At 45.5% G+C, this 22357-nt stretch overlaps 2 protein-coding genes across 8 annotated transcripts in view; both read left to right on the top strand.

Moving 5' to 3' along the window:
• The window catches only part of LOC102384208 (cocaine esterase), a 36306-nt gene extending 28806 nt beyond the window's left edge, over nucleotides 1-7500 (top strand). The window contains exons 12-15 of one of the 6 annotated variants that reach the window (XR_003095116.1): nucleotides 1041-1113; nucleotides 5353-5445; nucleotides 5816-5910; nucleotides 7312-7447. Coding sequence is in view for 2 of the 6 variants with exons in the window: in XM_025209474.1 (XP_025065259.1) it covers nucleotides 1041-1113; nucleotides 1214-1397 (257 nt within the window). In the remaining 4 variants the exon portion in view is untranslated. Of the gene's footprint in view, nucleotides 1-1040; nucleotides 1114-1213; nucleotides 3823-5352; nucleotides 5737-5785; nucleotides 5911-7311 lie in introns of those variants that run through there. The other 5 variants (XR_003095115.1, XR_003095114.1, XR_003095113.1 and 2 more) reach the window with 5 other exon arrangements.
• Nucleotides 7467-21084, top strand: LOC102383955 (fatty acyl-CoA hydrolase precursor, medium chain-like). 2 transcript variants are annotated; one of them, XM_006028119.3, is made up of 13 exons: nucleotides 7467-7604; nucleotides 8195-8399; nucleotides 10186-10324; nucleotides 11223-11356; nucleotides 12427-12580; nucleotides 12839-12937; nucleotides 13622-13729; nucleotides 14279-14419; nucleotides 15194-15274; nucleotides 17587-17734; nucleotides 18241-18390; nucleotides 20384-20456; nucleotides 20547-21084. In XM_006028119.3, the coding sequence occupies exons 1-13, from the start codon at nucleotides 7529-7531 to the stop codon at nucleotides 20734-20736; spliced, it is 1698 nt and encodes a 565-aa protein (XP_006028181.1). In that variant the 5' UTR covers nucleotides 7467-7528; the 3' UTR covers nucleotides 20737-21084. The 2 variants fall into 2 exon arrangements, with proteins under 2 accessions (XP_006028181.1, XP_025065258.1); XM_025209473.1 differs by lacking the exon at nucleotides 14279-14419.
• Nucleotides 21085-22357: the final 1273 nt, after the last annotated feature.

Raw genomic sequence — 22357 nt, 5'->3', positions numbered from 1 at the left:
AATGAGGAATGTGAATGCATTAGGAATAGCAGTAGTCCATGACTTTTTCAGATGCAAAAATATTTTTATATACAGCAACTCTGTTAAATAGGGTTTGAATGAGGGCTTGATCAAGTTGGCTAAACCCTGAGAGTTGTATACAGTGTTAAGTCTTATACAGTGTTAAGTCTTATACAGTCTTGTTAAGAATTTGTCCCTGTATGCCATTCTGCTCCTATTACACCAGCACCCCATGTACTTGAGCTTGGAGATTTCTGGGTAGTGGTGCCTACTGGAACCTGAGTGTCCTCAAGCTTCCATACCAGGGCCCCATCACTTCTGTAGTTCCCACTTATTTCAGATATCTTACAAGACAACCATTTCTGAGTGATTCATGATTTTACACAACATGGTCCCACTGTAGAAGCATCAAGGCTGCATGTTTTGTTTTGGGGCGGGGTTTGGCAGAGCTCTATTACAATCCCCTTTTAGCTAAACTGAAAGCATCTTTCCACTTAAATCAGATCTCTGCTTGTGACACACCAATGATGGGATATGTTTAATAACAAGAAATTAAAAAAAAAAAAAAGGTTACCCTCTATACAGTAGGTAGAGTTCTTTGGGGTGCAGTGTCTTGTGTATTCCAGGGACCATCATCCTCTTCCCCCAGTGTCTTGTGACATTTTGAATTCTGCAGTGGAAAAGAGATTGAGTAGCATTTGGACCTTTTCTTCAGTTGTGACTGATGCAAGATGAGTATGGAGCAATGGATACTACTGTTCTCATCGCCAGAGCATGGGAGTACCCAGGGTGAAGTACACAGATAGAAACCATCCCATGACAAAATGTTCCTCGTCCTGTAGAGGGAGTAACTTGTATGTCTTAAGTACTTGTCATGAATACATATTTCACTCTCAGTGACTCGCAAGCAAGGATGTGAGAACTGAGTTCTGTTGCAGTCTGTTTCTTCATAAGTTTTATTTGCCCATGCTATCGGAGTCTGCATTTCATTCGTAATAGTTTGATTACTGGCTACGCTAAAGTTTTGTAACCTCTTTCAGGTGATGGTACGGAGGAAGAGAAACAGCTCAGCCGAAAAATGATGAAATATTGGGCTAACTTTGCACGGAATGGGTAAGATGCATGATGCAGTAAAATTATGTAGTAGTGTTTGCATTTGTCAGCTCTCAACAGTTTAAATGGGAATTGTATTTTTCATTATGGTTTTCTCCAGAAATCCTAATGGCAACGATTTGGTGGAATGGCCAGTCTTTGACCTGAAGGAGCAATACCTGGAATTTAATCTAAAGCAAGGGAAAGGACAGAAACTAAAAGAGAAGAGAATAGAATTCTGGACAAAAAGCTTAGTTGAGAAACTAAAAACAATCAAGGACAAGGAAAAACGCACAGAGCTGTAACTGGTAACATTTTACAATAGTTCCTTCAGCTTGTCTAAGCAAAATGCTGATCTGATAATCATGGTTCAAATTTTTAAGCCTTGAATAGGATCTTAAAGGATGCCTTAAAGTTGATCTTAATGATAAGAAGGGAAGTGGTGCCAAACCTAAATGTCCACCCATTTGTTTCAAATGTTTACTCCTTTGAAGATAAAAACTGTCTTTCCTTGTGGATTAGTAGTAGAGTTAGTGGTGCTGTAGCTATGATGAACAAAGTAATATGTGAGAAGCAGGGGGTTTTGATGATAACTTTCATTGGACTAACTTCAGAAGCCACTGACCAATAAACACCAAACGGAACTTAACCATACCCAAGTAACAAGTGCAAAGTGCAAAACTTATCAACACCTCTCCATCACCAGTACAATCAACACCACCCTGCAGCAAAACCATCAGAATCCACAGATCCTCCACATGCCTATCACAGAAAATGGTGCATCTCATCCAGTGCATCTGATGCCCCCATGGAAGCTATGTGGGTGAAACTAAACTACTACAGCACTCCCAAATTAATTCAAAAGGGCAAAAATAGCCAGTCAGCAAAGGAAAACACTTTTCACGATCTCTGTACTGAATGAAATCTGCAGCAGACCCCCAGAACATGAACCTGGAAACAAAAATTCCTAAATTTACTGGACACTAAAAACCATAGGCAATGGCTCATGATAATTTGCCTGGTCTTTAATTTCTCTATACTCCGCAGATAGAAGTGACCCTCTTTGTTTTTGGATGTTCTTATTCTTTCACATAATTAGGTTATCTAGTTCAGCTGCCCTTTTACTTGTTTCTAGCAGTTTCTGATAACTTCTTTGCTCCCAATTTTTACAGCCCTCTTTCGCTTGTTTAAACTGCTTTCGTTTACATACTGGAGTTAAACAGAAGTCAGTGTTTTAGCTGGAATTTAGCTTCGGCACTCTGCTTCTTTTCCAGATCTGAAGAAGAGCACTTTGTGCCTGAGAACTCATTTAGAAAGCTACTCCCAAGTATTCAGTTTGTCCTCTAAAATATATCACCAAAAAACACACCCTTGCGTCTCAAATTAACACGGCTTCTCAGGATTGTTAATGTTCTGACTAAACTCCTTGCACCTACACTGCACTTGGGTCTCTCTTTTATGCAAGGGTCACGCTTCAAAAAAGCCTTGCATAAAGCAAATCCATTCTTACATGTCATTACTAGGGATGTGTACCAGGCACCTTTTTTTGGTTCATGGCTGGCTCAGGAGGAGGGTTAGGAGATGCACTAGAAGGTCACTTAGATGACATTTCACTAAATTCAATAATAAAGGTAAGTAGATGCTTCACAATACAAGTGCAAGGAGCGTAGCACCACACGGAGCAATGGACAATGTGAGACTGAGGCACATACCTGCCTCACTCGCCCTCCCACAATGCATCATTGGCGTCACTGCATTGCCGCGTTGCATGCTTCTTCGCATAAGATCAATTTTTTTTCTCGCACAAGGCAAGTTTCTGGTATAGATAAGGTCGTCACATATAAGCGAATTAGCACAAAATGAATAGCGACCTGAGTGTATTTTTAATGCAACTTTTATGATTAATTTTATGAGTTTTTTGTAGTTAGTCTACAAAGATGCATAACTAAGGAGCTACAAAAATCGCAATTGTGCAGTTTTCACAGAAACTGCGATTTTAGACAGGCTCTGTGAAAAAGCATGGGCTCCTGGGGGGAAAAAATCACCAAAAATACAATGCTAGCTCTATCTGGAGAGCCTCATGGCAGCCCAGCTGGAAGGAGCAAGGGCAGGATGTCTGCTGCCTCCACCCCTTGCCACTGGTTGGCTGTGAGGGTTGTCTGTTATGCAGCCCTGCCCCCCTCCACCAATCAGTGGCAAGAGGCAGGGCCACATGATGGACAGCCTTCACAGTCAATGAGCAGTGAGGGGTGGGGCCATGTGATGAGCAGCTAGTCAGCAGCGAGGGGGCAGGGGCACATGATGGACAGCCCTTACAGCCAATCAGTGGCATGGGGTGGGGTCACCAAAAGCGGGGGGGAGGGCACTGCACTTGGCTTATGAAAATGGCTGCCGGCTCTGAGATCTGCCTGCAAAGTCGGCCTGCCGCCGCCTTGAGTTCAGTAGGCCCCTGTGCATGTCAGGAGAGAAAAGTAAAAAGGCAACCACACAGAATCAACCCCCACGGTCATGTCTGTGGCATCAGGCAGTATAGAGCATCCAAGAATCGGCGCACATCTCTGCCGACTCCCATCTCTCTAGGTTTCCTGGCTTTGTAATTTGTATCGCTTCACACCTGGGTGTAACTGCTTTGGGTAGTTTAAATTAACTTTGTATCTGAATAAATCAACCTGTCCCTAGTTTAAATTAACTTTGTATCCGAATAAACCAATGTGTCCCTGACTTACAGTGCTGAGTGTGTCTATCTTAATTCTTCATGTAAACTCTGCAACTCCTAACCATAAATTGACTTCATGTCTGTCTTGTGTGAGGCACTGAAAGAGTGAAGGAAGAGATGTCTGTTTTGAGGACTTAAGATGAGGGATTGACTTAAACTATTAACTTCAGTAGTATGGTTGTGTCCTTCAAAAGAAAAAAAGAAAAGACAAGTTAAGCCAGTTGTATGCAATATTACAATAAGAAATTTCTCAATATGTGGTGGAGAAGCTGTTGTTGAAATGAAAGCCAAAGCTTTCGGGATCCAGTATTTCGCTGAAACCAAGCAGGCTTCAACATACTGTAGAAACATAAACCAGCTTTCTACAAGACGTTAGTTAGCAGGGTATTGCATCCAATCGGCCACTTGCAGTTTTTTTTTTTTAATGAAAAAAATGAAAAAATATTGTGTACTTGTAATGCATGTTTTTAAAGGGGTGAATATCAGGGTTAAAGCAATAACCTGCTTAGTATTATAAAAGAACGGTAAATGATCAAAGTGTTCGTTCGGGTGATTTTGGTAGTACTGGATTGCATTCTGCCACAAATTTGATCTGGTAAAAAATTCATAAGCTCTTCCTCAGATACCATTGCAAGATGAGTAGCAAAGTTTGGAAAGACCCAGACTTGTTTTGCTGTACTCAGCACAGGATACCTACAGGCGCAGATGTGATGCCTTCCAAACTGAGTTGCCGGCATGTGGGTCACTTTAAAGTCATGCGACTGCATGGTGCAGCTGAGGCAGTGGGAAGCTGATAAAATCAAAGCTACACATGCAGACGAAGGAAATCGGTGTGTGGCAGCAGTAGTATAGTACTTTGAGCACAGGCCAAGGAATCGCTGTTTTGATTGCTCAGTGTTTTTTGTACCTGAAAAGCCTGCAGTGATTAGTGACAAAATGTTGCATCTTGTGCGAGCTGCTCGTAATAGAGGCAAAAATGTATCTGAGGATTTGTTCCATTACTATTTGAGCAGTGTCAAAAGTTGGACATCCTCTTCTTCCAGTTAACCTAAGTCTGTTGCAGGGGTTGGCTTCCTTAGGGAAAAACTCAATAAGAACAGCCTCCATGCCCGTGGCTTGTTTAGAAAATAGAAATTGGGATGCATTACTTTCTGTCTAACCCTCAATAACAGGATATGAGCCCTTGTTCACCAGTGGAAAAAGGCCACAGAGAGACTATATTGAAAAATAGCTGTGTATGCAGTGGTGATGTACACACACTGTGCAAGTTTTTAATATTTTTCAATCCTATTTGGCTGAGGATAAAAAGTAGGAGGTATTACTTTCTGAATGACCTTTGTAATATTGCTAAGGGGTAACTCAGGTTCTCATGTACCAAACCTATAGAAGGACAAATAACATACAGAGAAACAAAACATTAACATGTTTCTCAGAGGTTAAAGCATTTTTTTTAACTAGATTTTTTTTACCATCTTGTAAAACTGCACCACGTTACATTTTGCACAAATAATTTCTTGTTGTCACTGTCATTTACTCTTCCTCAGAAAAATGGATAAACAAGAGCGCTGAGATTTTATTTGCTTCCTGATGCCTCAGTGTGTAGGTCCTTGTAAGCTGTGGCTACTACACATTATTAGGTAACAATAATGTCGACATTTTTAATTTAATGTCTGCAGTAAAGATGTGGTTCTAAAACTAAAATCAATTCCCACTATCACCATAACTTGGCATGAGTGAATGGAGCACCAGGCACTAACTTAGTAGGGGTGCCAACAGAATTGCCCCCACCCCTATGGAGTCCATGCACCAGCAGGAGAAGCAGCCTAGTGCCCCTACTTAGTTGGTGTCCAGGATCTGGTCCTCCACTCGTTCACACCAAATTCTGCTACTGATAATTGACTTTAGTTTGAAAAACCCATCTTTACTGCAGACATTTAAATTAAAAATGAAGAAATTGTTACCTAATTTTAATCACAGCTGCTTTTGTGGCAATAACCTGGTGCACAGACGCTACACCTGAAAGCTGGGGTGGACAGACTGGACTGCAACCGTGGCAGCAACAAGCAGCGGCTGGGGAAAGTTTCTTTGAATCCACAGCATAGGTAAGACTCCCGTGCCTCCCTCCGGGAGCTCCTACGCCTCTGGCACTCAGCAGCACCTCCCTGACCCCATCCCCTCACTCTCCTGAGGGGTTTGCCCTGCTCCTTATGCCTCTGCTAATTACCTGTTTTTAAGTGATTATTTCATTTAAAGAGCATGTTTAAAGTGGTTCCCTGTGTCTCTGTCTGTTAAGTACTGACATGAATCTACTTACCATGGTGAGTGCTGAGCGCGTGCATGTTTCAGCTCGAAATAGTTCTTCTGAAAGACACCTTCAGCAGCTCCAGCCATGGCATTTACGTTATTCTGAATATCTTTTAATGTATTTTAAGCCTAGAAGACTTATTAGTTTCCTGCTGGAGGTTGGTTAAAGCCAAGGCAAGGGATTTAATATGTGTAATACCTGGGGTCGGACTCAATGATCTACTGAGGTCCCTTCTGACCCAAACATATATATGAATCTTTGAAACTCTGTCCCAGGTAGAGTAGCAAGGCAGAGAAGCCAAGAACAGCGCAAAGTGGAGTTGATTGTTGTGGACCACCTGGGCTTTTGTTTGGGAGGAAGCTAAGAGATTCCTCAAGGGAGTGGGAAGAGGAAGATGAGCCCATCTGGAGAAGAACAGAGGGCACATCTGTCCTGCAGGGGTGGACTGAATAAAGCCCACCTCAGGGGGAACTGAGCCTTGATGGATCTGGCCCTCTGGAGACCAGGTTGTGACTCTTAGGCTTAGCCCTAAGGATGTGGTGGTGCTAGTTAACCCCCATGGGAGAACGTGTGCTTCTCTACAGAGCTCCCCAGAGTGCAGGGGAAAGTGGTCTGCCACACCAGACAACTAGAGGCTGGACTCCGACCCCCCCACCTAGTGGGCACCTATTTCTGCTCACCAGCTGAGGAGTGACCAGGGCTTTAGCCCTCCCTGCTCCTGTTGGGGTAGCTTGCCCCCTCCCCAGGTACTGGAAGAAAGCAACTTGTTCTTTTGAGGATGCTATGGCAGCTCCTCCACAAACCCTCTCCAGCTTGGTGCACAGAAACAGAATATGGCTGTAATCTGCCCCTTGCCTTTAGTGTCATCCCCGCAAACCCCTCCCTGCCCCAGCATTTTTTATCTTGGACAAACAGCCAAAACTTGGAAAATGCTGCTGTTTAGCTTTGTTATCTCAGGGGAGGGGATGAATTGTGGGGATGGGATCCCTGGAGAGCCCAACAAACTCCCCTGGGTGCAATGTTGCTTTTCAGTGGGACTGAATAACATACGTTTGTCTGGTTTCGGTTAGTGTTAAGGAAGCAGCCAGCTGCTGTGATTTCAGCCAGTAGGTGGTAGTAGTCGAGGGGAGTTTGGGTAATACCCAGTCTGTGGGATTAAAAGCAGTTAGAAACTATGATTGTGTACTTTTGTTCCCAGGTGATTTTGTCTGACCTGTGCCCAGATTCAGGTTAATAATTATTTTCCTTTGCAAGATGCCAGAGCAGTCCGCGTTCAGTCATGGTCTCGACGGTTAATCCAAAATATGTTTGAGACCTGAATTGCAGCCCCTCGGGCAAGGCTGATTCATGGTGGAACCTTTATACCTGATCTTCCAGCACATAAAACAAGCTAACCTGTAATCCCCACCATAAGGATGGTGCCTGCTTGTGAGATTTCATTGCTTTTTGCACTGATTTGTGCTACAGGGCTCACCATTTCTGTGGCTGCAGGTAAGAAGGGAGATTGCTTATTATTGTGTTGGTTGCATTGTAAATCCAGGGTCAGTTTTTCCAAAGTTTGTCCCAGTGTCCCTGAATGTGTGAGCACAGCATAGAACTGCCTGCGTAGAAGCATTTGCCTGAGCACACAGGAGAGCATGGCCATGACTATAAATGCACCCTTTGTGCTGATCTTTGAGAGGACAATCCTGGCACCCTCAGGGGCAGCCTAGCAGCTCTCAGCAGAACTGCTTGGACAAAGGATATTTTTCCCTGGAAACGGCTGATTTGTTGAAACCAAAATTGTGGGAAAGGGTCAGGCTAAGTGACTTCTCATTCAGAATTGTAGTCAGGGGCGGGGTGTTGTTTGTTTTTAAGAATAAAGTCAAATTTCCTAAAAGATCAAACCAAAGCATGTGAAAATTATTGAAATGAGGTATTGGGATCAACCTCTTCTACACATCTGCATGCTTGACTAAAGCATTTTCAAGATTTTGATTTTTGGTTCCAAACGAAAGGAAAGAAACTTTGAGAAATCTGATTCCTGCCCAATCTGTCGTCACCATGTGTGTGTTCATTATATTTCCTTGCGTGTTACACAGGACAGGAAGGTGCCCGGCCAGAAGTGGTTGTGTCCCAGGGGCGACTCCAGGGGACACAAGCTCGCGTGAAGGGAACGGACAGACTCGTGAATGTTTTCCTTGGCATCCCTTTTGCAAAGCCACCTGTTGGATCCCTGAGGTTTGCCCCTCCAGAGCCACCTGAACCATGGACCGGTGTCAGAGATGCAACTTCCTACCCACCCTTGTGAGAGCCATACCATTCTCATTGCTCTGTTTGTGAGCAAGCTTTGGCCCAGGGAGTGACCCTGAGGAGTGGCCAGGATTGGCTGGCACTGTGCTGACAATACTAAAGTGTTTCATAAGCCTTTCATAAGTCTGTTTAGATAATGTAAGAGAAGCTGCTTAAAATACTTTCCTTTGTGCACCAGGGTATCTTGTTGCCTATTGAAATTCCTTGGCATGTATGACCATCATTACAAACAGGGTGGCCACCATCCTGATTTAACCGGAACAGTCCTGGATTTCAGAGGCAGGTCCCAGCAGGCCAGGAAAGAGCGTCCCAGGGGCAGGGAGGCAGAGCAGCACAGCTGTGAAATTGCCCTAAAATAAGTTAGCTTGATTGTGGAATGACGGTTAAAAAGAGGAGATGATTGTTAATACCTACGAGGTAAAGAACAATGGGTCATTAATGGGCTATTGACTCCCTTAGCTGCCTGACTAGTAATATCAGAGCTGCACCACACCATCCTGCCCCTACCTCTGCCTGCAGCAGCACTGACTTGGAGGGGGTGGGGGTGGGGAAGTGTCTTGGATTTCACATTGTCCCATATGGTCACCCTAATTATCAAGCAGCACTTCTACCCTCCAGCTCCTTAGTTCTATATACAGACACAAGCAGGAGGACCCAGAGCTGGGACATTTTCCAAGCTTAGCTATGATTTCTCCTTGCAAGCAAGGAGGTGCAGGTGCAGCTCTCATCCACGCTGCCTTCTCTTTGGCCTTTGTTCTTTATGCATTTATTTAAAGTTTCAATATGGGCCAAATATATGCAACTGTTTAGCACTGGACCAGGAAAGAACGACTGGGAGAATCTGTCAGTGAAATCAGTAGCAGTTTTGTGACTGCAGCCAGTGCAAATGCCCTTCCTTTTGGATGAGGTGCACTGGAGCCTGCTCAGCCTCTAAGTAAGATTAGCCAAATTTGAAATACGTATCATAAGATACTGCTGGTTACTCTGTCTTTTGCTCCCATTCTTTACCCCTGATCTGCTGCTGCTGTTCCATAAATTCAAATTCACTCTAAAACCATCTGTGCTCACAGTTTGTTCCCAGAGTGTAATATTTGCTGCCTACCATTGGTCTAATAACAGCTTTAGCTTCTGTGGTACATAGAGCACAGCAAGGGACTGTAGGGGCAGGGCTTCAGTCCTTCATACTGCCACCTGCACCAGCCTTTCTGGTCAGCACTGTGTTAGCCTAAAACTGTGGTGCTCAACCCCTGGCCCGCAGGCCAAATCTGGCCCATGGAGCCCTGCCGTCTGGCTCACAGGGGTTCCCCTGGGTCCAAAAATTGGGCAGTGGGAAAGTGGTGGTAGCAATTGCCGCCTCCCTGCTGCCAAATATTTGGACACACAAGCCAGTAAGCACACTAGATTGGCAGGCACGGGGACTGGCTGGACTTGGGGCAGGGCCCGATCCTGCAGCACAGGGCTAAGCGGAGGGAGCATGGGGCAGAGGAGGTGCATGTGGCCCCAATGCAGCAGTGTGAGACTGAGGGGAACAGCATGGGCCTGATCCTGGGACACAGACCCCATCAGGTTGTAGAATGGCCCCAGGCTGCTCAGCCCATGGCACCAAGAGTTTGAGTACCACTGTCCTAAAACCATCTTGCACCTGAGAGAGTAGCAATCATTTGAGGCAGTTACAGAGTAGGGGTTAAGATCTTTGTTCTTGCTGTGCAAAATGTTGTGGGCTTTTGCTGCTGCTCCAGCTGTGGTCTGTTGGGCTCACCCTTTCTGCTCTCTTGTGAAGCTGTCCCCAGGACCTGACCTTTCTGAGAAGAATTCAGAAAACGTGGAAAGAAAAGCACGGTCCTCTCAGAACTTCGGAAGACTGTTTGTTTCTAAATATTTATACTCCTGCCGATTCGGACAAGAAGACCAAGTTACCTGTAAGCCAATCAACTGTACAAACTTTATAAATTCATTGCAACTGCAATACTTGATGACACTCTTGACAGTCTAAACTTAGTCCTGGACATTTAGGTCACTTAATTGCTTTTGAAATTTTTACTGGCATCACTAGAATTAACATCCCATCTCTTATGACAAGTTTTGATTTCCATTATTTTTCACTGAGGCTGGGGCCAGATCTGCCAAGGTATTCAGTCAACAGCAGGTCCAGATAGGTGGATTTGGCAACTCACTTCCCAGGCTTGATGCTTAGCCTGTTTTGTGCACGTCTTAGAATCAATTCGCACACCTATGTTAAGATGCCTGACCATCCCTATGAATGTCATTCTGAGGTTCCTGTCTGCCCAAATCAGTTTTGAAGTTGGGGCTTAGAATGCCAGCATTATCTAGGCATTTTTTACCTTTACCTGTGGAGAATTTCCAATTTGGCTTTTTTTAGCTAGATGAGTGACTATTTTAAATTTACTTTTTCCTGAAAAATCACAATAAACAGAATATTAACCTGGACTAAAAATGTTATTTTGATCATTAAGAAAGTGAAAGAGGATTTTTGGAGGAGTGCAAAGAAGTGAAGGCCTCACTTCCTGTTGGGTAACATTAGAATTCAGGTGCTGCTCCTAGGTTCTTTCAAACATTTCTACAGGTCTTTCCTTTTCAATAATTGGCAAGAGCATGAGTCTTGGACAGTGCTTTTTAGACTAAAGACAGCCTGTGACTACAGTTTTGATAGTCCTTAGTACTTTTCAGATGAACAAAACAGAAATATAATAATGCTTGTTCATCACCAAAGATGATGCTACCTGCAGAGTATTTTCTTTCCCAGATGAAATTGTTCATGTGGTACACAGAGGCTTTTTTCATCTTGTTCTCTCCAAGGTGATGGTGTGGATCCACGGAGGCAATTTTATCTTTGGTGGGGCATCCAGGTTTGACGGGTCAGCACTATCAGCCTACGAGGACGTGGTGATGGTGATCATTCAGTACAGATTAGGTCTTCTTGGATTCTTTAGGTAAGACACTCTATTTTAGCCTTTCAAGAATATTTCCTATCACACTGGAAACAGTGAGAAGATTAGACTACCAAACTTCCAGGGCCAGCTCCTCTGGTTAATATAAATCACCCTAAATGCATCTAACTCAAAGATTTATTGTTTTATTGGGCTATGCTGGTTTACTCCAATTGGGGGTTGGGTCTTAAATTCTAGTCTTTCCAGCCCCAGTTGATGGCAGCCCCCTAATTAGGATGGAGGGTGAGGCTATGTAGAGCATTCCCTTTATAGCTATTCCAGTCATGCCCCCCCGCCCCTCCCCCACCAAAAGCAGGGTTCAGGTAATATAAAAGGCCAAGGATCTCTGTAGGATGGTGAACAGCATCTTCACAGCAGAGGGCAGGAAGCCAGTACTGCTTCAGTCCTGATGGCATGGGCAGCACTATGGAAAACTTCAGCACGATTTTTGGGTTTTATTCTCAAGTCTGCCACTACCCAGGTATAGCATTTTGTCCACCTCACTTGCAAGGATACTGCCATGTAACTGGTACATTTTAAACTGATGCTGGAGCCAGGGGTTCCTTTTGTGCAATCTTTGGGGGGGTTGTTTGTTTTTTAGATCAAATGTCTTTTTCCCTAAACAGAACAAATTCAAGCGTCAGAGAACAACTCATGTGTCTGCAGTTCCCAGCCTCTCACCAGCACTCAGTTCAAAAGCTCTGTCCTTTATCTTTTTTAGCAGGACCCTACGAGCAGTTCTGCTGGGATGTCAGCTGGGTCCCTGCAGCCTTCTCTCATTGCTTCTTTGGTCTTTCTGCATCTTTCACAGCCACACTAGACTTTTTAAAACAACATTCAGAGATTCCCCTCCACTCTTGTGTCTTGCCTGGGATCACTGTTTTTTGGGTGACATCAATTTTTGGGGTGGTTTGTGTTGTTCCAGTTTTATGAGGGGTCTTAGTATGTCTTATAGCACTATAAAAGCAAGGTGATAGTTGCATCTTGATGACATCCATATTCCCTTTCTAGTTATGGTGAGAAAAGGCTAATGTACTAACTGAGAATTTCCTATCTGCTGATTTTTCTTTCAGTACCGGTGATGAACATGCTCGTGGAAACTGGGCGTATTTGGATCAAATAGCAGCTCTCCAGTGGATTCAGAAAAATATTGAGCATTTTGGAGGCAATCCAGGATCTGTTACTATATTTGGCGTGTCTGCAGGCTCAGTCTCTGTTTCTGCACTAGTAGGCTTACAATGAATACGCAAACTTAATTTTTAAAAGCAAACCCCAACCATTCAGTGTGGGAATTCTGAAACCTCATTTACAAAGTAGATGGGATTGGTACATTGCACAACGTCTGCAAATGTAAACCCTAATCCTGAAAAAATTAAGCACGTGTTTACCTTTCTTGTGGAATATAGTGTACCTATCTGTGTACAGAGTGACAGGACTATGGCTTTAACATACACCTAGCATTCTCTTTGCTTCCTTTTCTGGTAGGTTTTGTCTCCCTTGGCCAAAGGCTTATTTCATAAGGCCATATCAGAGAGTGGGACTGCACACCTTGTTTCTGGAACCTTATCTTCTGTTGTTGCTCAGGTCAGTTCTTTTGTGTGTGTGTTAGATTGTTCAGAATGCAAAACAAAAAAAAAGTTATGCTTAATGTTTGGGTTAAAATAAAAAGAAAGAAAACATTTAAATTGCATTTCATCCAATGAGGTTAATCTACACTAACCCCAAACCAAAGCAAATGTGCGCTGAGCTTTTGAAAGTAATGGTAATTGTTTTCATGCATTTCCAGTTTGCAATGAAACCAGGTTTAACTCTAACTGGAGAGCCTAACACCTTCAGGAGGTTTTGAGTTTCTCTGAGCGCTGGGGTACTAGCTTGTTATGCATCTGCTCCTCCACATGCTGCCACAGTAATTAATTTAACAAAACATCTTGAAACTGAATATGGGATCAGAATCCTCACATTGTACATGTTTTCAATATGAGCAAAGAGGCCAAGAGATGATCCAATAACAATGTCTTAGCACCAATACTGTCAAGTGAAGTTTATCATGGAATTAAAATCTCTCTCCATGTACACCTTTCATTCTCCTTCTTTGAGTTTTCTTGTTGTGTTTGATTGGTATTGTTATCGTGATGTTCTTTCTATAGCATGGGCTAGCAACACACTGCTAAGGGTAGTATGCATGTGTGCTGTGAAGGGGCTATATGTAAACTCGCTATGACCACCTTCCAAACGGCACCAATCCTTGTCTTTGTAAATCACGTACAGAAAACGGCCAAGTTATATGCCTGCGAGACAACCAGTTCAGTTGCCATTGTTCACTGCTTAAGGCAGAAGACAGAGGAGGAGATGGTCTTCAACAGTAGTCTGGGACAGGTAGGTGAAACTCTCCCTAGTAACAAAATGCAATATGGCAGTAGAAGCTGCTCTGTCTCTGTGTAGAATATGCACTTGGGCTTGTTTGAACCTGTCTGAAATTTTTCTAAAGCTTTTTTTTTTTGATGGTTTAACTTTAACCTAAAAGTCCAATTCCAGAGAAATAAAATGCACAGAGTCACTCAAACAGATTCTTGCAGTATTTTTTATTTTTGCATCAGCCAACCAGGGCCAACATAGCTTCAGGTGAAGCCCAGGTGTGGACATGCACCAGTACCAACTCGAGCCAGCACTAATTGTTTCAGAGATTAATTTAAAAGCTGTAAAACCTGAAGCCTGTTTTCACAATAGACAAATAATTATGACTCAAGCCAACAATCAGAAGCTGTTGTACAAAAAAACATGTTCCAACCTGGTGCACAGATTTCAGAGATCTCTAACGTCTTGAACCCCGTTGGGCAGTTAGAGTAGGCATAGGGACTAGATATTTTGCTGCATTAAAGAAGAAAGTAAAATATAACCAACAAATGATGTTTTTTTCCCCTTCAGGAAGTCCCAATGGTACCTTTAGTTGTGGATGGCGTATTGCTTCACAAGTCACCTAAGGAGATTCTGGCTAGAAAAGAGTTCAATGCTGTCCCATATATGATTGGAGTAACTAACAATGAATTTGGCTGGAATATACGTGCTGTAAGATCATCATAAAAGCTGATTTTTCTGCATTAATAAGTGAGGATGCGGGTGAGAGTTTTGCTGATGGGACTTTCTTAGATGCAACAGTCTAGTTTGAATAGCCAGCTGGGAAAGCGTCTGGAGTTACTGAAGGACAAACCTCACTCCAAGTCCTTCAGAATTGTTAATCTTTGATCAGTGAGTGCTCTTCAAAGAGCCTTCCTAGTGTCAGGTGGACCTTGGTTAAGACCAGCAGTATGCACTAGAAACACTTCCAAGTCTTGTCTGGACATCTCTAGCCCTTGCACTTACATGGAGACAGATTGTCTTAGAAGGTCTGCCTGTGTACAGCTCATTGCATTACTGGGCCTCAGGTGTTTTGCCTTTTAATAAACAGGTGACTGTCACATACTCCTGTTCGGGTTTGTTCCACCAAGACACAGTTTAACTAGCTGAGGGAATCATTAACTTTGTAATAAGGATCAGAGTTCATTTTCTCATGCCCGGCACTCACAGAGGATGTTGATTTCATGGTAAATAACCCTTCACCAATACCGGGTATGAGTGATGGAAAGTTGTTTTACCATGTGCAAACCATAGCTACCAGAACAAACTGGAACTGTGCATATAAGCTCTTCAGGATGCAACTGTGTTTTCCTGTATGTTTGCACAGAGCCTCTCTCTGAAATACAAACAGTAGCAAACAAAATAGCTGGAATATAATAAGATCCGGTATTGAATCTGCTCAGACATCCAGTAGGTAGAATAACCTGTGTCTGTCTCTTTGTGCAGTCATCCAACATTCCTGGCCTGAAAGAAGTGGGCGATAGAGCATCAATCATCTCAACAATCGAGTTTCTCCAGCCATGGTTGGTAAGAGGCCACGAGATTAATCTAAGCTCCAGAATCAGTTTATCTTTTCACCTGTAGCACATTTCTTCTTCAGTCTTGCATTTTCTTGCTCTGGCTTATAGTCCTGCCACCTTGGCACATGATTTTTGCGAAGTCTTGGGCATGGGCCCAAGCTTATGCTCCAGGAGCAATAGCAGTGAAGTCCCTGGGACTGGGTACTGGGTAGGCAAAGGCACACAACCTCAGAGGGCATAACCAGCAATAATATCGGCTGAAGCTTGTCAGGACAGGAATTATTTTCTGTTTTATATTTGCAATAAATCAGTATCTTAAACAGTAACTTGTATATAAACCATAATGGAAATTCTGGGCTTTTAGGTGTTTTCAGGCAACAAACAGCCAAAGCATGAGACACATTTTGGGAGAGGGACAGATTCTTGTATCCCATTGGTCTTTTCCTGCACTCTCCCATCCCTCACTTCTTCGGTGGTTTAATGAAGCTACCTAAGGAAAGAGGCTTGGCATGGCCTAGACGTCATTGATTCCAGCAGAGTTTAAACCCACTTACATCAGCAGTCAATTTGCTGTAACTGTTTCTCTCAAAAAAAAGTCCCATGTGTTTGAGTGTGGGCAGGGCCGGCCCCCCATTTTTGAGGCCTCCTGCTCCAAGGAAGCTGGTGGTGACAGCAGTGGGGGTGGAGGGGTGGCGAGTGGCTGGACATGAAGCCAGCAGTGGCAAGCGACTGGACACAGGGGCACAGGCGGAGGAAGTAAACAAAATTGGGGGGGGGTGAGAGTGCACGGCCCCATGGCCCCCCAGGGGAAAGTCTAATAGGGAAGGGGAAAGGGCCAAGGCGGGGAACAGCATTGCCAGGTGCCACGCCACGCCACTCTGGCCCCAGCCACACCAGCCCCGAATGCTGCACCAGCCATGGCTGCCTCCCGGCTCTGGCTGCCCCAGTCCCAGCCACCCCACCGGCCCCGGCTATACCGGCACTGGCTGCATCAGCCTCGGCTGCCTCCCAGCCCTGGATGCCTCTTCAGCCCTGCCCCAGCAGCGCACCAACTGAGGCGGGCCAGAGCAGGGGCCCAGAGTGGGGCCAGCCTCAGCTGCACTGCCGGGCTGGAAGGGATGGAACCACCGGGACTCCTGTACCCACCCTGCCTCGCCCTGCATCATCCCCAGGAAGAGCTCAGCAGCTCCTCCAGAGGTGCGGCACCGGGCAGTCAAGCATGGGGAGGGCATGTGGCCCCCCCAATCTTTGCATGGGCGAGGGTAAGCCTCAGCTAGGAGCTGAGCTCAGCCTCTGCTTCATGTCTCCGCACCTCGCTGCCACCGCTTCAAAAGCAGCGGGCACCAACATATGCATCCCGTCGCTGGGCGAGTTGGGCAGCGAGGCATATGGCAGCGCCCACCACTTTTGAAGTGGTAGCAGCGATGTGTGGAGACACAAAGCAGAGGCTGAGCCCAGCTCACAGTTATGACCCACCCTCGCCCATGCAAAGATCGGGGGCCATGTGCCCTCCCGCCTTCAGCTGCCTGGCACCGTGCCTCCGGAGGAGCCACCGGGCTCAGATTGTCCCATGACCCAGCTGAGCCGAGGCCCCAGTCACGGTGACTGGGGGCCAGGCCGTGTTGTGGGACAATCCCCACAGTGCAGGAGGGAGCAGGCCAGGGGGAGGGGTGAATGATTCACCCTTCCCCTACCCCGCTCTCTCCTGCACTGTGGGAGTCTCTATGCACCTTCCCCACAAGCCCGTGGAAATAAAAACAGATTTAAAAGGAACTTACCTGCCTGCAGCTGAGCCAGCGAGTGCACAGGGTAGCTTAGCATACCTGCCCCTCGACCTCTGCTGTAGGACCCTACGGCTGGGCTGCCCTACAGCAATGCCTCCTGCTGCCCTGTGTTTGGGGGCTGAGCCCCATTAGCCCCCGACTTCCACTGCCTATCCGCAGTGGGGCTCTTAGCTGCAGAGCCCCTGCAGCCAGCAGGTTTCTCAGTATAGGACAGGCTGGCCCTGAATGTGGGAGCTTTCCTCCCTGCTTGCTCCCATCCCAGTTTCTTGCCTAAGCAGCTGGGGCTTTTTTCTTGTTCTGACAGCTTGTAAATACAAGAATTCCCATCAGCCCCTTTGCCTGCATGAAGCAAACCTTTATCTGAATGGGCTGCACTCTTAGTTGGCTGAAACCAACCTTTTTTTCCCCTCTTTCTCCTTCCTTCTCAGTCCAATCTCACTCATGAGTAGCTCTGCAGTGAAAAATGTCCTTTTCAGCAGCTTTTCAAACAGTAATCTATTTGCCATTCATTTCTCACTGCTCTTCTTTCTCACAGAGTGTCCCACCTGAAGTTCTGCCTGTGATAATCAATGAATATCTAGGAGACACAGATGACTCTGCTGAGCTGCGAGATGGGTTTCTGGACTTGTTGGGAGATGTGGCAGTTGTCATGCCATCTCTGGAAACACTAAATTATCACAGGGGTGAGCTTCTGATTGACTAGATAGGCAACAATCACATGTTGAAACCTATCTTGGATGATGCTGGATCGTATTGTCCAGAAACTTGGCCTGTGTGAGGATTTACTGAGGACAGTTAGATAGTGCTTTCAGTGTGTATAAGTACTGGCCTCCTCCTTGTATGCTGAGTCACGCTCAGGCCTGAGGATAGCACTGTATAAACTGTGTGTACCAAAATACAAAGAGAAGGCTACCACTAACCTTTTTTCTCTTTTTGATCTTGGCTGCTTGGAAGATCTTTCAGCATGTGCTAATGTGCTGTGATTGTTATTTTTCTTATGCTAGAACACCCACTGAATGAGGTACTGTATATTAAAGCTCATTCTCCCACAAAGCAAGACAGACTAATATATCTGGTCTCATGTAAAGGAATACACTCATAAAGGGAGGGCATCTTGAACATCTGAACTCTGTTGCCGTTACTGCATTACTCATCTTCACTGACTTCTCTTGATACTATTTTCTGTTAGGGTCTGGTGCTGCAACCTATTTGTTTGAGTATCAGCATCGCCCAAGTTTATATAGAGATACTAAACCCGCATATGTGAAAGCTGACCATGCAGATGAAGTTGCTTTTATCTTTGGAGGACCATACCTGGCAGGTGACATACGTCTACGTGGTAAGTAGTGGCTAGTGAAGTGCTTTTGAATTACTTGCTCCTCGTGGATCAGTTTTAGCATGCTTATTTTTATTCAAATAAAGGCGACTAAGCCAATCCCAAGGTCAAAGGGTAACAGTGTAATCTGTCCTGGTCATTGATTAATATTAATATGCCGTCCTTTCCATCTCCATCAGGGTAGTTCAAGTAAAGAGTTTAAGTTTTGGAAGCTTAGGAAGTTGGAAGAGAGAGTTTTTTGGCAAAGAGTAAATTTGTTGAAAACTAGGGTGCAGGGCTCCCCTACCCTCTCACACTGCACCATGCTGCCCCCACAGCCTTACTGCTGCCAACTCCACTCCCTCAATCCCAACACAGATCCCCAAAGACACGTACCTGAAATTCAGCAGCATTACAGGCAGTCATTGGATTTAGCAGCAACACATGGCTTTCAGGGAGGGGTCTACATAGCCCTGAGAAGAGCTCCCTTCAGGGTGCTGTGCTCCTGATTGGACACCAGGTGATGCTACTATGCTCTGTCTGTGCTTCAAGACTGAGTCCAGCTGCTTCCCCACCACAGAGCTTCAATTGACTCCAGCTGCTTCCTGTTTTTATGAACAGCTCAATTTTTTTTCAGATTTTATGGACAGGTGTTATTAGCCTGATTTTTTTTTTTTTTTTTTTTTTTTTTTTTTTTTTTTTTTTTTTTTTTTTTTTTTTTTCTTTTTTTTTTTTTTTTTTTTTTAACTGATTGTCTGTAAATTTATGGACAGTTGGCAACTCTACTCTCCCCGCAAGCAAGTGTCCTAACCACATAGGCAGTGGAAGGCTGGAGCTAACAGGGCTTAGCCCTCACAAACATAGGGCAGCAGTGGCAGTGCAGAGGGCCATAAGGCAGCCCTAGTGCAGGCAGCTGCAGTGTGGGGAGAAGGGGGCTAGAGACAGATGTTCAGCCGCAGCTTGCAGCAGCCCAGCAGCGAGTAGAGCACTGCCCACCACAGCAAGTAAGTCTGTCATGGGAAAGAGGCATGGGGGTGCAGATCAAGGCCCCCGTGGGTGATGGAGGGAGTGGGGCAGAGGCAGGGCAGGGCCAGGGCAGGTTGCGGGATGTTCAGAGCCCAGGGCACTCCCGCTGCTTCGTACACTCTGGATCTGTGCACGGGACAAAGGCAGCTGCCGCTGTGGGCTGGGCTCTGTGCCCCGCTGCCACCACCTTGAGAACTGCATGATGCCAAGTGCCTGCCACACGCTGACCGTGCCATGTCCCCTGCCCACTTGGTGGTGGCGAGCACACAGCATCGCACCACTCCCAAGGCAGTGGTAACAGGGTGCAGAACCCAGCCCGCAGCGGCAGCTGCCTCCACCTTGTGCGCAGAACGGGCCTCCACTAGGGGAGCCCCTCCCTGCCCCCCCCCACACACACACACACATGCCCCTGGATGAGCCACCTAGGCTCTGAGTGTCCTGTGATCTGCCCTGACCCAGGAGCCCCATTCACCCCAGCCCCACCCTGACTCTGCCCCACTCCCTCCCTCACCTGCAGGGGCCTCAATCTGCCCCATACACCCCTTCGCCATGACAGATTTACCTGCTGGAGGGGGTGCATGTGTGCAAATGCACATATGCTCAGCCCCTCCCCAAATAATATTTTCTCCTTCCACCTATGCCTAGCCACTATCAGCTACTCAGCAATCACTATTGCTGACATTGTTTCTGTATAAAATAATAGTCACTACTGCAGGGACCAGAACCCAAATCCCTCCTAGCATGTGAATGCCCTCCTCACCAGCTACAGAGCTACTCTTGCTCTTCCCCTCTGGCTCAATGGATATTTAAGTATGTTATTCAAGTGGAATGGCTCCAACTGGAGGGACAGTGGAGACCCACCTTAATTCCTCATGTGGGTGGGACACTTCTTTGGGACAGCTGGGTTCTACTCCTTCATGCAATGAATATTTAATTTATTTTTTACTTTCTGCTACACAGTACAGTTATTCTTTCCTTTTATTTCCTTCAGATGAAGTTACAGAGGAAGAAAAGCACCTCAGCAGAACTCTAATGAAATACTGGGCTAACTTTGCTCGAAATGGGTGAGATTTGTGAAACATTGGTTGAAAGTGTGTGTGCAGCTGTGGGTAAGTGCCTCTGCAGATTAAATAGGGGATTTACTCTATTTCCAGAAACCCAAATGGGGAAGGTTTGGCAGAATGGCCATCTTATAACCTGGATGAAGGATACCTAGAGATAAATCTAGAGCAGAAGAAAGCAAAGCAGCTGAAAAAAAAGCGAGTGGAATTCTGGACAAAGATAGTGCCTGAAAAAATCAAGGAGAAAAGTGCTGAAAACAAGAAAGAACATGGAGAGTTATAGCTTAGCCAGCATGAACATGGAATCATTATCATTTGCTTCTAATCATTTAGGTGTTTACCCGGCTACTGTCATGACAGAACAAACACCTCTCCTAGAAAATAAATGATCTGATGTATTGAGAGATGCTTCTTTCCTTTTTAACTCTTGCCTTTACCATCTGCAGATAGAAGATACCATGCCAAGCAATTTTACATTAAATAATTCCCTTCTGTCATTCATTTTGATGCTTTCCTGAACTTGTCAGAGACATTTAACAATCCCAGTTGCCTGCTCTCCTTTGTGCTCAGTCCCCCACAATCACCAGATGAGCACCAATTTAACAAAGCTGCATCAATAAAGATGTGATCTTGAAACAAAGCTTTATTTGATTGTGATGCAACAGCCTATCCATGAGACCAGACACTTCATACAGACATGGGCACTCTAAAGAGAGTTTGAAAAAAAATGTATTCTCTCTGTAGCCTCTTGCTTCTATAGTTTGACCTAGCAAGCAGTGGTGAAAGGCTCCAGTGTTTTTAAGTAGTCTTCTAAATACCCTACATAATGAGAGTGCTAGAATTCAGTCTTCCTTCAATCGTTAGACAGTGAGATAATGCTGTTTCATTTCCTTTTGTTCTGTTTAAAACCTACTGCCAACTTTCTTATAAGGAAGGGCTGGGGTTGCCCCAGCACTGCATGTCCTAGCTTTTCAGCACTTATTTCTAATGTGTTGCTGGTACTGAGCTCCAGACTCTCCCTTTGGATTAAAGTGGAAACCTTTTTGCTATCTTGAGGAGAGAGGAATGACTACAATACCACCGTCAGTACAAAGAATCAGTGTATCAGTATCTGTCACCTTTGTCACCAATACACCAATGCCAATTCCAAACCAGCCCAGCCCCGGCCAGTCTCTGCTGCACGTGTGACATCTGTCACCACCTTGGTCTCATTTCTGGCCCAGACTTCTCTGCTGAGTCCTGTCTGACCCTACACTTGGCCCCTATCTCAGCTCCTTAGCACTGCTGCTTCCAGCTCCCACCCTCACAGCTGTGGCTCTGTATGGTCCTGTCACATGCACCAGCCCACTAGGTCCCTCAGTCGCTGGCCAGGAATCTGCAGGGCCACATGCTGAAACTGATCCCAGCCTTCTGTGGCCCTGCAGCAGCTGCTGTCCTCATTGTGTCTTGGTCTTCTGGATAAAAGGCCTTGCTGCAGGAAGTGTGCTGGGATATCCTACCATCTCTGCTCAGTTTTCATGGGCTTGTCCCTGAAAATCAGAGCCTTGGAGGCAGAGCCAGCTTTCCACCATGGCTGGTATCAAGCCCCCACTGTGGACACACGCTTGTACGAGATGCCCACAAGTTACTATGATGGTACACCTGCCACCTAGCTGTGCCCTAGCTAGTGTTTTGTGAAGGAATGTAACCTCGACATCCTGCCAGACTAGCACTGAGTACAGCATTCCCACGCTGCGTCGGGGGGAAGAGCAGCAGGCAGTGCTGTACGATGGGACGCTGGCTTCTTACAGGTATGCGGTGTTAAAAAGAAACCAACGGGTGGGCTGTAAAACATTTGTATTCAGCCCCACTGTGCTGCGAGTACTGTAGTATGCCATTCTTCTCTAGACCCGAGGTGGCCTGGT

The sequence above is a fragment of the Alligator sinensis genome, unplaced genomic scaffold (assembly GCF_000455745.1).
Source record: "Alligator sinensis unplaced genomic scaffold, ASM45574v1 scaffold170_2, whole genome shotgun sequence".
Classification (NCBI taxonomy): Eukaryota; Metazoa; Chordata; order Crocodylia; family Alligatoridae; genus Alligator; species Alligator sinensis.
The sequence above is the reverse complement of the archived record's forward strand: the minus strand, read 5'-3'. Positions and strand labels throughout refer to the sequence as shown.

Excerpts from the sequence above, each read along its gene's own strand:
- LOC102383955 (XM_006028119.3), top strand. The coding sequence starts at position 7,529 with ATGGTGCCTGCTTGTGAGATTTCATTGCTTTTTGCACTGATTTGTGCT. Across the intron at positions 10,325-11,222 it reads ACAAGAAGACCAAGTTACCT|GTGATGGTGTGGATCCACGG; the intron begins GTAAGCCAATCA and ends GTTCTCTCCAAG. Across the intron at positions 11,357-12,426 it reads GGTCTTCTTGGATTCTTTAG|TACCGGTGATGAACATGCTC; the intron begins GTAAGACACTCT and ends TTTTTCTTTCAG.